The sequence below is a fragment of the Phyllostomus discolor genome, chromosome 5 (genome assembly GCF_004126475.2).
Source record: "Phyllostomus discolor isolate MPI-MPIP mPhyDis1 chromosome 5, mPhyDis1.pri.v3, whole genome shotgun sequence".
Classification (NCBI taxonomy): domain Eukaryota; kingdom Metazoa; phylum Chordata; class Mammalia; order Chiroptera; family Phyllostomidae; genus Phyllostomus; species Phyllostomus discolor.
This window is the reverse complement of record NC_040907.2, coordinates 9,524,727-9,540,317: the sequence shown is the minus strand read 5'-3', so window position 1 is coordinate 9,540,317 and position 15,591 is coordinate 9,524,727. Positions and strand designations below refer to the sequence as shown.

Genomic DNA, 15,591 nt, shown 5'->3' with positions numbered 1-15,591 from the left:
CAAAGTGGCTCTCTCCGTCGTGCTGGAAGGACACGGTGTTTCAGAGCCTCAGTGCCCCCTGCAGTGGGGACCCAAGCGAGCTGCTGAGCTTGGGGCAGAGCCCTGGGGGCCAGGGTGACATCTACACCACAGCTGGCCGGCTGGCCTCCGGGGCCTGGAAACAACACAGGGAGTGGTTGGTGCCTGAGAACACCGCCCTGAGGCCTAGAGGCCTGGGCTCTGCTCCCTGCTCCCCCACGTATGGTTCAGTCTTGGATACAAATTTCCTCACCCATGAATATAGTTGTTTCTCTTTTACAGCATCGTGAGAATTAAGTGAAGTTGGATGTGAAAAGCACTAGCCCAGTACCTGGCACAGTGTAGGTGCTAAAAAAATGGTGGCTCGTATTTATAAGTGGCCCTTGAGGAGGATACGGGACCTTGAAGGAATGGGCTGGGCGCAGTGTGGGAATTGCTGGGCGCATGCCCATACTGAGGATTATGCGTGTCTGCAGTTGGCGGGGTCATCTTTTAGATGTCGTGAGAACCTCGGCGGCCTTTGCCTCTCGAGAGCAGCAAGTAGCAGCTGCTGCCATAAATCAGGTCAAAATTGCCCGTAGTTTAATTTCCCTTTCAGGCTTTCTTCTTTGGTTCACCAATCACATTCGGCCTCTGGTACATTCTTTGCCTGGATTCAAAGGTACATTTAGTTGGCTCTCCGTTTGGAAGTATCAGTTGGGAGCCGACAACGTGAGTCTGCCCACTTGTGTGGGGACCTAGGAGGAGCCAGGCACCACAGGGCAGGCGGCTAAGAGCCCGGAAGCGATTGGCTGAGTATGTGCCCGTTTCGTACACCCCTGGGGCTTCGTGCTGAGCGCTGTTTCACTCTGTGCGCTCAGTACACGTGGATCATCACGTGTGATCGGCCCCAGGTCGGAGGGCATGTGGGAGCAGAGAAGCGGGGACTGGCTGACTTTGGGAGAAACCTTAACGTTAGGAACACAGCACAGACACAGCCATGACTCACCTAAGGCCTTGCAGGAGCTGGCAGCCACTGCTTTCCCGTGCGGGCCCAGCCCAGCGCGCCCTGGCCACTCCTGTGAGTACCAGAGGACCAGAGGCCGGCGCACATTCAGGTCTGAGCTGCAGCACCCAGCTGGGGAGAAGGCAGTTCCAGACTGTCCTTTCTCCTCAGGGCTCAGCAGCATCTCTCCAGCTGGCTCTTTGAGAAGGCGGTGCAAGAACCACTGACTCAGATGGGGGCCACTGACTGCACATGTCACTACCCCGAGTAGCTCTCCAGCCCAAGATGGCCTCGAGTCACCCTGATCGGGGCTTTGAGCACCCTCAGGCCCCGGCGGGACTGGAGGCATCACCCACACATCTGGCAGGCTTGCCTGGTTATAGTGCTGCCGCCCGTGATGAGGGTTTACCCTGGTGTTCCTGTTCCTTCCCACCTCCCCCAGGCCTGAGGGGAGCATGGCCAGGTGAGGTCCGCCCCAGAAGGTCCGCCTTCGGTTCCACAGCTGCAACTATCCCCTGCTGCCCCTCTGCAATGTACCGACAGATGCAGTTTAGCATTCTTGTGGGTTCCTTGTGAGGTAATGATTTCCCCATTGCTGGAAGTGTTCAAGCAGAGAGGAATAATTGCACGGGGTGACAAGAGCTGATTTATGCATCAGATCAAGAATGGAGCCAAGGGAGTTTTAGATGCCCTTGCAACCCTTGAGACATTCTGTGGGCTCCGAAAGGACTTCCTGGAGAGGACGCAGGACAGGGACATAGGCACCAGCTTTGGACCAGGAAAGACCTTGGTTAAAAAGCTGACCCTGGCCCTGGCTGGCATAGCTCAGTGGATTGAGCGCGGACTGGGAACCAAAGTATCCCAGGTTCGATTCCCAGCCAGGGTACATGGCTGGGTTGCAGGCCATAACCCCCAGCAACTGCACATTGATGTTTCTCTCTCTCTCTGTCTATCTCCCTCCCTTCCCCTCTAAAAATAAAATCTTTAAAAAATAAGTAAATAAAATCTTTTAAAAAAAATTTTAAAAAGCTGACCCTGTCACTTTGACCACTCCTCTTGAGCCTCAGTTTTGTCAGTAAAATGGCAATGATGCTGCCAGCCTCACAGGTTAGCAATTGAGCTGGAACCAGCAGTAATTGTTCATGTAGGAAATGGATGTGATTCCCCAAGATACCACCTGGGGGCGCCCTGTGAAAGGCTTTGAGTCCTGGGTGCTCTGTCAGAGGCAGCCTTAAGGAGGAAACAATGTGCGGGAGGAGGAAAATGCCCATTCTCCCCCACACCTCTGTTGGTAAAGCCTGAGTAGGACCACTTCTCCGGCATCTCCCATGCCTCTGAGCACCACTGCCAGGCTGGACTCCTGCCCTCTCTGCCCCCGCCCCCACCTGTGGGAAAGCCCTTGTCTCCCCCACGGGCCTGGGCTCTGGGCCCAGGCCCTGTCAGCAGGCACAAAGCTCAGCTGATGTTTTAAGTAAATGTCTAGAAGGCGGGTAGAGTGTGCCATGCCCCCACCAGGGAACTTGTCTGCCTACCCGCTGCAGGAAAGGGGAGGGCGCAGGGCCGGGCCTTCCCAGGCAGAAGTCTGGGAGGGGGGAGGAAGCTCCTGCCCCAGAGCTGAGGGTCCGGGCTGTCGCCCACCCATAGGAGGACCAGGAGAGCCCAGGACCAGCCGGGGGATCGTTCATGCTCATCGCGAGTGCCCTGAGCTCGTACTGAGCCCTGGGGCACGGAGACACGCAGCCATTACTCTGGGCGCAGGGGGAAGCCGCTGGAGGGTTTTAGGCAGGGCCGTCCGGGTCAAGGACCATCCGGGTCAAGGACACAAGCCTTGCTGCCGAGCCCCGAGCCCAGGCCTGGCACACTGCAGCCTCAAGAACTCCCTGAGCATGATCCGGCAGCTCCAAACCCAAATCCTGTGTTTAAAAATGGAACCTGGACATCTTGGATCCACCCCTCCTCTCTACCCTGCTGCCCTGCTTCTCAGTGTAGTGGCCTAGTTCTTCGATTTTATTCCCAGCAGCGTGTGGAATACCCAAGGGCAAGGTCAGAGTCTCTCTCACTATTTCCTCCCAGCGTCCGGCCATAGCAGGGAGTGCTCGTAATATCCAGCAAATACGTGCATGTCCTAGCCCACTCATGCCGGCAGTGACCGCCCTGCTTCCTCACTGGCCCTTCCAGGCTCACCCTCTGCAGGCCCCTCTCCGAGCTGCAGCCCTAGCCAGTTGCAGTCAGCACATTTTTTATAAAGTTTTACTATATGTCACACAGATTTCCAGGGAGTAGGGGTTATCAGGGGCTGAATTATGCCCCCCCCCCCCCCGCCGGGGAAATTGAAATGTTGAAGTGCTAACCCCAATACCTCAGTGTGTGATCACATTCGCACGTAGGGGCTTTGCCGGGTGATTAAAGTGAAAGTGGGCCATTGGGGTGGGCTCTAAACCAACACGACTGCTGTCCTAATAGGAGGAGGAAATCCGGACACGGACTCCTACAGAGGACAGGCAATGTGGAGACGCCCACCCGCCGCAGAGGCAGGCGGGGCTGGAGCGGATCTTCCCTCTGCCCTCAGGAGGACTGGCCCCACCAACACCTTGACCTCCAGCTGCCAACCTCCAGGACTGCACGGAAAGTAATACAAGGGGTGTGACAGCAAAAAGCCTTGGCTGGTGTCCTCAGGGGGCTTAGGTCCCGGTGAGGGAGACAGACAGTACATTTTAAAATGTCAAGGTCAAGAACAGGGTGGTATGAGAGAGCAAGCCTGGGGCAAATCCTGGAGTGGTGGCAGGGAAGACATCTTTGTGCAGCCACATTCAGCCCGAGACCTGAGTGGGGGAAGCGGCCGCCCACGTGAGGCGCTGGGGCCGGTGCGGAGAGCTGCAGGTGCCAGGAGCTGCAAGGCGGAGGCCCTACAGGGTCCCAGGAAAAGGCCAGGAGAAGAGGGTGGCAGTTGGGATGAAAAGAGAGAGGTCAGGGGCCAGTCACAGAAGGCCTTGAAGGCATGGCGTTTGAGTTTTATCCTGAGCGTGGCGAAGACTCGAATCACCGGTGTGGTACCCCCAGACTTACATTCCAACACCATCACTCCGGCCCCTGCGTGGCATCCAGAGGGTGGCAAGTGGGGGAACTCAGACGGAAGCAGCTGCCCGGGCCAGGCAAGAGGTGAAAACAAATCTGACCGTGGCCTTTCTCCACTGACTGCCCGCCCACCTGGGAAGCCCACCCGTCCCTGCCCCCACCGTCCAGGGCCTCGGCCCGTGTGGGAGTCTGCCCACCTGGGCCACCTACTGGCGGCTGGTGACTGTGTCCCTGTCTTGGTAAGTCCTCCTCTCAAGACCTCGTGGGGCCTTGCCCAGGAGGTGTTCAGTCAACTTGGGGGAAAGGCCTGACCATGAAGAAAAGAGTGGATGAATCAGAAGGTTCTACCCTTGAGGGTCCTTTAGACTGTCACCTGCTTCACCAGAGGCCCCAAGAGGAGAAGCAACTTGCTTAAGGTGACATACTACTTAGGGGTCCAAGGGGCACAGGCAAGGGGAACTCACTAGACCAAAATGGATTCACAAGCATCCTTCTGAAACACAATTCTGACCAGCCCACTGCCAGGTCCCAACTGCTCACTGGCCTTCTGTCCTCAGCAGCAAAGTTGATCTAAATCAAGGTTTGTGGACCCTATTATGGCCTGAATTGTGTACCTGCCACCAAATCTGTATGTCAAAGCCCTAAACCCCGATAGGACTTATTTAGAGACGGGGGCCTTCGAGGAGACACAAGGTTAAATGAGGTAATAACTGTGGGGCCTTAATCCCGTATCCCTGGTATCCTTATAAAAAGAGGAAGAGAGTGCACTCACATGCCCCAGCCAGGTAGCTCAGCTGTCTGGAGCATCATCCGGATGTACTAAGGTTGTGGGTTCGATCCTTGGTCAGGGCACATACAAAAATCAACCAATAAATGTCCAAATAAATGGAACAACAAACTGATGTTTCTCTCTCTCTCTCTTATCAATAAATAAGGTTTTTTTAAAAAAAGACTGTATGCACAGAGGAAAGGCCACGTGAGGAAACAGTGAGAGGGCCGCCTCCTGCAAGCCCGAAGGAAAGGCCTCACCAGAAACCAACCCTGCTGGCACCTTGATCTTGGATTCCAGCTGCCAGACTGTGAGAAGGTGAGTGTCTGTTGTTTAAGCCACCCAGTCCTCGGCGATCTGTTCCGGGGGCCCTAGCAGACTGGCACGGAGCTTAGCTTCCTGGACCGCCCAGTGCTCTGCTAACAGGTGCAGGCGCGCAAACCCATCTGATGCCCTGCAACAGAACCTCTGGGGACGGGGCCCAAGAACCCATGTTTTGAACAGTCTCCTGATGCCCCCTGAAGTGTCCTCTCCAGGAGCTCCTGAGGGCAGTCAAGACTGATTCCTGAGACTAACCCTCTGGCCACCAGCTCTGGTCACCAGCCTCCCTCCCTGTGCATGAAAAGACTTCACGCCTTGGCCTCCGGGTTCACGGACAAGCGCATTCCACCAAGTTGCGGCATTTCCCCACACTCTCCCTGGGTCCACCGCAAGGCAGGTCAGCACAGGGCTGGGTGTGAGGCCTGGAAACCCAGAGGTGAGTCAGTTCTGAGCCCGGCCCCCGCGGGACTGCTGGCCCACGGAGAGACCGCAGCTGTGAAGTGCCCTGACTCCGGGCAGATGCGGCCAGCGCCGCGGGAAGGGGAGCTGAGTGACCTGGGAGTGTGGGCAAGTCTCAAGCACAGTCCTGCATTTGTTTGTTGTGTCTCTACCTAGCTGCAGCGGCAGCCCTGTCTTACACATCCTTGTCCTCGTTCCCTGCACCCCACTGGACATAATGGGCCGCCATGATTGGTGGGACTGTGGTCCTGTGGCTGCTTCCAGCTTTACTAGGAACAGCCCTCCTAGGGGCTGGGGCAAAGTTGTTGTTTTTTTTTAAATTTTTTAAAATTATTTATTGCCCTGGCTGGTGGAGCTCAGTGGATTGAGCGCAGGCTGCAAACCAAAGTGTCGCAGGTTCGATTCTCAGTCAGGGCATATGCCTGGGTTGCCGGCCACAGCCCCCAGCAACCGCACATTGATGTTTCTCTCTCTCTCTCTCTCTCTCTCTCTCTGCCCCTCCCTTCCCTATCTAAAAATAAATAAATAAAATCTAAAACAATTTTTTTAAATATTTAGTTATAGACAGAGGGGAAAGGAGGGAGAAAGATGGGAGAGAAACATCACTGTGGTTGCCTCTCGTGTGGTCAATACTGGGGACTACAACCCAGGCGTGTGTCCTGACTGGGAACCAAACCCATGACCCTTTAGTTCACAGGCCAGCGCTCAATCCACTGAGCCACACCAGCCAAGATGGCTGAACAGATACATCCTTCAGAGTTCAGAAACCCTGGGTTCTGAGTCCAGTGTTCCCATGACCAGCTGTGTGGTGCGACCTCAGACAATCACGCTGTCTCTGAGCGTCCTCAGCTGTGAGGAAAAGAGGGATAATAATATCTCCTGCACAGGCTTCTTTACAGAATTAAATGAGGCGACCTCTGCACAGCTCCCATTGCCTGGCACTTAGCTGGCCTTTAGTAAAGGTTAACTCATAGGTTATTCCTTACACAACAGTGATTTGCCCCACCTGAAGGCATAGTGAGAGGGCACTGGTAAAAATTACGTGTAATGGGCAACCTCTCTGTAATAACCCACCTGCACCCGGCCCAGCTACACAGGCATTTACTGAGCTCACGCCTCCAGGTGAGAGGCCCGGTGCCCAGCGCTGGGACGGTGCGGAAGGGTTCACGGCCTCCGTGCCAAACTGTCCGCGCCGGCAGGGCAGGGACTTCTTGTTCACCCATGTCTTCCCAGCAGCTAGACCGGGCTGAGCACAGAGTAGGTGCTCAGTCATTCTTTGTTGAATGAATGGGATGAATCATTCAATCAACAAATGACTGGCAAGTACAACCTAGTGGGCCTCTGACTCATATTTTAAGATCTTGAGCAAATCCCTTGATCTCTCTGGGCTGCTCTTCCCCATCCGTGAAGGCGGAGGTGTGTGGCTCGTCTCGGGGTCCTGCCCAGCAGGATCGATGGAGCGGTAATGGCACTTACTGAGCATTGCTGTGGACCGCGCAAGGGTGTAGAGAACCCGAGGGGGTAATAGTATTTCACCTCCACTTCATAGAAGAGGGAACCGGCGCAGAAAGGCAGCGGACCCTCTCCTCCTGCAGAAGGAAGATTTAATTCAGTTTCGGAGGAAAAACTGGGGCTCCGACTAAGCAGTGGAGGAGAAGAGGACCCCTGGTCCGAGGGGAAGATCCTGTCCAAGGTGCGCGGTGATAGCTGCAGTTGCTGGAGAGACCACCCCCACCCAGAACTCTGCAGCCCAACCCAACCCCGCCCCCTAGCGTTGTCATGACAACACCTCCGCACATGCGCCTCGTGTTGCAGCCGCGCGAGCCGAAGCCGGTCCAGGGCCTGGCGGAAGCAGGCCCCGCGGACTGGACGCGGGCTGGGCGGCGGGAGCACTTTCGGAACTTTTAAAGGGACCTTCACCACACTGGCCTGTTCGCCCGCGTGGACTGCTGATGGTGAGGGCTGGTTGGCCCCGGGAGTCAGTACCGAGGAGGCCGAGGAGAAGCAAGGCCGTGTGACTCCTCCCGGAGGTGACAAGGGAGAGAGGAGCTGTGTAAATACCCTCAGGGCAATAAATGGGATGGCTGCCCCCCACCAGGGCGCGACACGGGGTAGAAGGGACTATGGAATTGTACCTTCTGGGTAATAAGAGGTAGATGGGGATGAGTAACACCCCCCCCCCCCAACAGTGAAACGGAGCGTGGACTCCCAAAATGGTAATTGGGATAATAAGGAGGCTGGTGCTCCAGACTGCTCCACCACCCAAGGAGGGAGCGAGCCAGACGGCGGGTGAAGAGGGCTCACAGGTCCAGCTTGGGACAGTCACCCTGTCCCTTCCCTCGCTTTCAGCATTCTGCCCTCTCCCTGCCCTATCGGGTGCCCAGCCATGGCCAGACCGCCGGCCCCGGGCTCGGTGATCGCCCCGGACTGGCACGAGAGCGCCGAGGGCAAGGAATACCTGGCCTGCATCCTGCGCAAGAACCGCCGGCGGGTGTTCGGTAAGTCCCCTCCGCTCCCCCGCTCCACACCCCAAAGCTGCCACCTGCTGCTGTTCCCCAGGGAGAACAGTGTCACCCGTCGCTCCCTTGGGGGAGCTGAGAAGCAGGGCAGGGAGGGCCTGCCACATTGCACTCTCCAGCCTTGGGGACCCCTGGACTATCCGTGGGGCCCCCTCCCCAAAATCTGCTAAGAGCTACTTCCACCATCAGAGCCAGAACCATGGAAACAGTCGAAACCTTGCCAGGAACTACTGTCACCAGAGAGGCTGTTGACTGAGTGCCCCCCCCTCCCCGCCCCACGCCAGGCCCTCTGCTGGGCACTTGACACAGCAGACTCCCATGTCAGCCTCTCACAGCACCTCTGAAACTCGTGAGGACTGGGGCGCAGACACGGGCCTCTTTCACATCCAGCTCATTCCAGGGCCAGCCACTCGTGTTCCCCAGGCCGGGCTGGGCTGGCGAAGCGGCTGGCGTCCACTGTGAGAGTCCAGCTCTGCCCAGGACAGACAGCACCCCAGAAGGCTTAAACCCGGAGAATGAGAGGGCAACCCATAACTTAGGACTTTGAGGCCCTATGTCTCCAGATGTATCACAATTTAGACTTTCCTTTTGCAAGTTCTAAGATGAAAATGTTCCTAAAGCCCTTGCCGTATTCACTCTAAGGAGTTTATAGTAATTGAGAATACTTTTGCTGATACTTCTCGACTAGAGAAAGAATTATGATTCACCTTGCTTCTGTGAGTGAGAAATCTAGAGCGTTAGTGACAAAGAAATCTGGAACATGTGATAATAACATGAGTAAAAACCACCTCATGTATCGCACTTAAAAAAATAATTTGGCCCTGGCTGGCGTAGCTCAGTGGATTGAACTCGGGCTTCGAACCAAAGTATCACAGGTTCGATTCCCAGTCAGGGCACATGCCTGGGTTGCAGGCCATAGCCCCTAGCAACCGCACATTGATGTCTCTCTCTGTCTCTATCTCCCTCCCTTCCCTCTCTAAAAATAAATAAATAAAATTTTAAAAAGAAATTATTTAAAATTAATAATAATAATAATAATAATAATTGGGCGCCCCCTGGAGCGGGCCTTGGCCCGGCTGGCGGAGCACAGGCGTCCTCTGAAGAGCCGCGCGTGCAGGGGCGCTGCTGGTGTCCCGGGCCTCGGTAACGAGCAAAGAGAACCACAGGTGGCTGGCACTGGAAAAGCCCTTAGAGACAAGGTTGTGCCACCCAGGGTCTGATTGGGCAAGCCCCGGTGGGACACCCTGACCCCAAGGGGGCTCCCTCCTTGCCCCAGGGCTGCTCGAACGACCGGTGCTGCCCCCTGCTGTGGCCATTGACACGGCCAGCTACAAGATCTTCGTGTCTGGGAAGAGTGGCGTGGGCAAGACGGCACTGGTGGCCAAGCTGGCTGGCCTGGAGGTGCCCGTGGTACACCACGAGACCATCGGTGAGTCCCTCCCCGGAGGCCTTCCCCAGGGTGGAGAGGAGACTGTCCCTGGACCACAGGCCTGGGGTTTGCACCAGCCCCACCATTTGCCCTGCAGGCTGGGAAAGTCACGTCCCCTCTCTGAGCCGACGTTGGCTCTCCGTCCAACAGGGAGGGCAGCACCAGTCCCGTGGGGTTGTTGGGAGGCTGGTGCTCGAGATGGTGGCAATAACATGCCTAGCATGGAGCTGGCACAAAGTAGGTGCTCAGGAAACACTGATCTCGTTTCCTTCCCCTGGTTGCTGATTGGCCATCCCCTTGCAACATCCTCCCGTGTCCCGGGACCTTTGGGTCCCCTTGTGCATATGAGTGCAGCTTCATTGTCGTGGCTGGGGGGGCTAGGGCTGTATCTCCCTGGTGGGCCGGGGGCTCCTCCAGGGCAGGTCGGGTTCCCTCCTCAGACTGAGAATGCTCCCAGGTCAGGGACCCTGCCTTCCCTGTCAGACTCCAACCCCCCAGGGCAGGGACGCAGTCTTCCTGTTCCTTCCCGGCCCCCAACCTCTCTCCACCTCTGCCTCTCCCTTGCTAAGTGGCTGACCCCGGCCTCCCCAGGCATCCAGACCACCGTGGTGTTCTGGCCGGCCAAGCTGCAGGTCAGCGACCGGGTTGTCATGTTCCGCTTTGAGTTCTGGGACTGCGGGGAGTCTGCGCTCAAAAAGTTCGATCACATGCTGCCGGTGAGCAGGAGCGGGGCCTGGGTGGGTCCCGGAGGGGCTGTTGTCTGGGGCGGGCCTCTGAGCCCAGCCTGCCGGGTGTGCAGGAGCCAGAATCAGGCACGAATGGGCTGAAGGTGCTATCCCAGCTGGGCGACCTCTGAGCTGGCGGTGGGGACTGGATCCCAGCCCGAGCTCTGCCCTGGGGCCAGCCACTCACTGCTTGGGGCCTCAGTTTCCCAGTCTGTGAAAGCTGGACCCTGCAGTGGATGGGAGAGTTCTGGTCCCCCGTGGATACAGCCTTGAATCGGCCCCTCCATCCCCAGGCTTGTAAGGAGAAAACAGATGCTTTCCTCTTCCTGTTCTCTTTCACCGACCGAGCCTCCTTCGAAGACCTCCCTGGACAGTTGACCCGCCTCGCAGGCGAGGCCCCTGGTGTCGTCAGGATGGTCATTGGCTCCAAGTATCCTTTGGGTGGCCCCTAGGACGGTCAGGGGCCACACTTGGCAAGATATGGACCCTGCCTGGCCGTGGGATCCAGCCCCACAGGCTTTATCTTCAAGGCTGCAGCAGGGTCTCCCCCAGACCCTGTGTGTGGGGCTCCAGGGAGGAGGAAGAAGGCTGGGTTTGATGGGGTGCTTAGCGGAGACACCTGACCTTGACCCTCCTCCAGATTTGACCAGTACATGCACACGGATGTGCCCGAGCGTGACATCACAGCCTTCCGGCAGGCCTGGGAGCTGCCCCTCCTGCGGGTGAAGAGCGTGCCGGGGCGGCGGCTGGCCGACGGGCGCACGCTGGACGGGCGGGCCGGGCTGGCCGACGTTGCCCACGTGCTCAATAGCCTGGCAGAGCAGCTGTGGCACCAGGACCAGGTGGCAGCTGGCCTGCTCCCCAACCCTCCAGAAGACACCCCCAGCTGACATGAGTGGGCACGTGTGATCCCTCCTCCTGGGTCTCAGGGGACCCAGAGCAGGAGACAGGACCCAGTCCTAGGGCTGGGACAGGGACAGTGATCTCCTCCTGAGGATTGGCCAGGGAGGCTGGTGGCCGGTGAAGACTCTGCCCCCGCAGCACTTGCTGTGCAGAACCCGTGGCGGTGCGGTGGGGGCACAGGGCTTTCCGGGCAGTGGTTGGAGGCCCCTTGCCTTCTCCCAGGGCCTGGGGGTCGAGGCTCTGGAAACTGGGGAACCGCTTGGGCAGGGCCCCCGGACTCAAGCATCTGCACCGACCTGCTGTCCCTCCCCTTCCACAGCACACGGGGAGGGTGACAGGGGAGCGGGGGAGGCTCAGCTGGGCCCTGGACCTGAAGTGACTTCAACCGAGAGCCCGTATTACAGGGTGGGGACAAATAGGTTTACAGTTGTGTGTGTGGAAAACGATACAATAACTAGTAAATAATAATACAAGAATGAACTATTTCACATATTCACAGCTATCCACCTTTTGCCCCACTGTAGCTGAGGTAATACCATCCGCTGCACCAGAAAACCCTGAAGCCTCAGCGGCTGAACTCTCTCGAAGTTTTGTTCTTGTTTACATCTCACCTCTGGGGGAGAGGGAGGTGGCCACGGGGGTCTCTGCTCCATGCACTCGTTCGGAGACCCAGGCTCTGAGATCTTCTCGCAGCTTCCCAGTTTGCCCTGGGGCGCGCCATCCAGCGAGCAGGCCAGACCGATGAGTGCAAGTGAGAGGTCGCCCAGGAGGTTTCTGTGGGCCTGGCCTAAGGCAACGTGCCTCATTTCTGCCCACATTCCTTTGGCCAACACCTCGTCACGTGGTCACATGGGGCTGCTAGGGAGGCTGGGAAATGTAGTCCATCTGTGTGTCCAGGTGGTGAGCCCCTTGCTCTGCAGTGCCTTCTTGATCACGAGGCTTTCAGGCTGGGCTTAGGACAGGGGCCCTGGGGGGATCAGAGAGCATCATGGGGCCCGGGGGGAGGGGGTGGTCAGATAGTGAGCTGGCCTGCTGGCAGCTCTGCCCTGTGGGGAGCCAGCAAGGATAGGAGCAGGCAGGTGAGTGCACTTGCTAGTTTTTGTGTCTCTCCTCTGCCCCACCTCTGCCAGAGACATTGGCAACGCAGGCTGCAGTGAGGGGTGGGGAGGAGGGTGCTGACAAAGGGGGCCTTTGTGCTTTCTGACAGTCCCTGGTGACACCTGGCTCCATAGGCTGCCCCCTGGGCTGAGGTCTGGCCCGAGTGACCCAGCTGGCAGGGCCCAGGGGGCCTAGGTATAGTGACCCCCAAAGCCGGCTGGCCCTTGGAGCCCTCTCTTGAGAAGTCAACCCTGGCAGCCCTACACGCACACCCCAGCACTGCCCTCGGGGGGGTCTCCCCTCCCGATGTGCACAGGAGGCTCCTACACGCCCCCCGCTCACACCCTGGAGCACACTGCCGGTGTGACATTTGCCATGTCTGTCTCCCTTGGGCACTGCCCGTATGCTTGTCAACCCTTCCGGGACCTAAAGGACTGACCAGCATCTTCTTACCACCAGCTCAGTTCACAGCTGAGGCCTGATCTTACCCTAGAGCAGGAGTGTCCCACGCGGGACCCCGAGATTCACAGCGGCACAGCCGGTAGACCCCAGACCTTCCCATGGTGGCCTCCAGCTCTGCTCGCAGGCAGTGGCATTCGGCCTGGTCCCCGCTGTTCCTAGCTCCTGTTGACCTTACCCCACCAGGGCAGTAGCCCACTGTGGGAGTGGGACCCAGGGAGGTGGTCCCTGGGCCTGACTGTGACCCTCCAGCTACAGGACCAGCTGCTCCGCATCCCAGCCAGTTATCTCTGGGCTGGAAGCTCCCCCTGAAAGGAAGCTTCCAAATCCCTCCTGGGCACCAGCTCTGCTGAGAGCCAGAAGGTTGCGCTGGAGAAATAACCCAGGTTCCCCCAACAACAAGGCAGGCCCGTCTTGTCCTGGGTGGCACTGCTCCAGCCAGAGACTCACCTGTCACCCACCTTCACTTCGCCAGCTCCTTGGGGAAGAACGGAGCAGGGGAGGAAAATGGGCCTGGGCTCTGGAGTCCGGCCACGCACCATCCCAGCCTGGTCACCATGGCATATCCTGTATCTAGTGCATAGCAGGCAGCCAGCGGTCATTGAATAAATTTCTGTGTGACTTACGCATCCGTCCACCCACCCACGCATCCTCATGTCCATCGTCCACGCTTTCATCTGCCCCCCACCTAGCCCTTGTCTGTCCGTCTGTCTGTCCGTCTGCTGGTCTCCCCGCACCCTCCACGTGTGCTCTCGTTTATGGAGATCTGCTGGTTGTTTTCCCGTCTGGGTACCCACCCATCCATCGCCTGTCCAGGCCTCCACGCACAGACGGGTGTGCATCCATTTGTTTTTAACTTCTCTGTCTGCCTGCCCGTCTATGTGTCTGTCCAGCCAGCCAGCTGTCCGTCCCACCCATCCACAGGTTCCCAGCCAGGCCCTGAGGGACAAGGCCCCACAGAAACAGAAGTAAACCAGCCCTCGTCCCTGCACTTCCAGACCTCCCTGCACAGGCAGGGCAAGGGGGCAGGCTTCCCCCGCCTCAGGGCCATGACACCCAGCTTCTCAGACCTTGGGGTAAACATTCGTCCTCCCTCTGACAGGAGTGCTCACACCAGAGCTTGCTGTCCCAGCCCTGTAGGTGGCCCAGAACCAAGCGACAGGTCTGAGGAGCCCGCCTTCCCACCCCGAGCCTGCCTTTGCAGCCTACTCACTGGCTCTGCAGCCATTCTCGTCATAGTGAGGCAGTTCTGGGCCTTTCCTGAGAAGGACAGTCCCCTCCAGGGTGGCTGGGGCCCTGGTGGCCTGCCCTCCAGCTCTGACGGAGCCCCCTGTGGGCCCCCAGCTCTTCTGGAGCATTTTTGTCATCTACTGCAACATCGTAAGCACCGCAGTGCTCCGTATGGGCAACCGTTGCTCATGGCCCAAGTGAGTGCCCCTCGGGGAGACAGAGTGTAGGGGCACTGTTCCAGGTTCCAGCCCCAAAGTGGGGACCCTTAGGTGACGGCTGTCACTCTGCCTGGGCTGACAACATTGCAAACGTCAGCAGCACTGTGCTCAACCTGCTACTGACCCTCCTCTCAGGTCAGGTCTACACCTCGCTGGCTGGGCAGCTCACCAGTGAGGTGAGTGAGAACCGGGGGGGACACAGCGGTGTCCTGGCATCAGTTGGGAACTGAGAGTCGCAAGGAAGGTCCACCTGCACCTCGGAGCCTGTAGCTCCCGCCTTGGGACCCCCAGCCTGCTCGGCCATTCTCGAGTGAGGCTGGCCAGAGGGACACGTGGTTGGCATTAGGGGAAGGATGGCTGGTGCCAGCCCCCATAAACGTCACGGAACTCTGACCGGCTCTGCTCTTGGCCCAGAGGTGCACAGAATCCAGACTCCCCACGGAGATACCTTCACATTCAAAGTCACCATCTTCCCGTGTGTCAGTTTCTACTCCTCCCCCCTCTGCGTGGCGTTCTTCAAGGGCAGGGGAGGGCCCCCTGCCTTCCGAAGTTGTCGCCTCCCAGGGACGGGGCCCAGCACAGCAGCAGCATCCTTGAGCCTCCAGACCTGTCTCTACCAAGGTCTCGCTGTTGACCTTGAAGGTGGACCTTGATTTCCTTGGGCTTCCGTTTTCTCAGCCGACACGGACCAACACCTCACAGGGCAAATGTGAAACTCTAACATCTGCATTCATTTACTTATTTTCCCCTGGGGGGCCCAGGTCTGTCTCCCCACCTCCTAGTGCTACAGTTTGGGGCCATCTCTGTGGCGACCTTTCGCTGAGCACCCTGGACTGGACGCTGGGGACACGAATAAACCAGAGCTTTGCATTTCCTCAGGGAGCTTCCGGGGTTTTTTTTGTTTGTTTTGTTTTGTTTTTAATATTTTATTTATTTATTTTTAGAGAGGGAAGGGAGGGAGGGAGAGAGAGAGAGAGAGAGAGAGAGAGAGAGAGAAACATCAATGTGCGGTTGCTGGTGGTTATGGCCTGCAACCCAGGAATGTACCCTGGCTGGGAATCGAACCTGGGACACTTTGGTTCCCAGCCCGCGCTCAATCCACTGAGCTATGCCAGCCAGGGAGCTTCCGGTTTTTAATGACTGGTTAGGGGTCCTGGAGGGCTAGGAGGGCTAGGCTCCCAGGGGGCGGCGTCACCCTGTAATTGCCCTTGCATTTGGTGGGAATGGAAGGGAGCATCATCAGAAGAACTTGTCCCCACAGGCAAGACACCCTCTTCCTGGGCCTTCCTTGGCTTCTCATGGGTTGAGCAGGAGATATGGGCCCTTGTCCCACAGGCCCTTGGGAATGCAGCCGTCTGTGGCCAGTGGGGAGCGGGCAGGTCC

At 57.9% G+C, this 15,591-nt stretch overlaps 1 protein-coding gene across 5 annotated transcripts; it reads left to right on the top strand.

The window, feature by feature from the left end:
* Window positions 1-7,473: 7,473 nt before the first annotated feature.
* On the top strand, window positions 7,474-11,707 carry CPLANE2 (ciliogenesis and planar polarity effector 2). Of its 5 annotated transcripts, none has more exons than XM_036025367.1 (6): window positions 7,474-7,582; window positions 7,977-8,125; window positions 9,423-9,575; window positions 10,167-10,291; window positions 10,594-10,730; window positions 10,941-11,707. In XM_036025367.1, the coding sequence occupies exons 2-6, from the start codon at window positions 8,014-8,016 to the stop codon at window positions 11,188-11,190; spliced, it is 777 nt and encodes a 258-aa protein (XP_035881260.1). In that variant the 5' UTR covers window positions 7,474-7,582; window positions 7,977-8,013; the 3' UTR covers window positions 11,191-11,707. The 5 variants fall into 5 exon arrangements, with proteins under 5 accessions (XP_035881260.1, XP_035881258.1, XP_035881261.1 ...); XM_036025365.1 differs by having other exon boundaries at window positions 7,499-7,605; XM_036025366.1 differs by having other exon boundaries at window positions 7,516-7,657.
* Window positions 11,708-15,591: the final 3,884 nt, after the last annotated feature.

Coding starts and splice junctions, on each gene's coding strand:
- CPLANE2 (XM_036025365.1), top strand. CDS start 7,580: ATGGTGAGGGCTGGTTGGCCCCGGGA. Junction 7,606..7,976: donor AGGGCTGGTTGGCCCCGGGA/GTCAGTACCGAG, acceptor CCTCGCTTTCAG/CATTCTGCCCTCTCCCTGCC. Junction 9,576..10,166: donor GGTACACCACGAGACCATCG/GTGAGTCCCTCC, acceptor CGGCCTCCCCAG/GCATCCAGACCACCGTGGTG.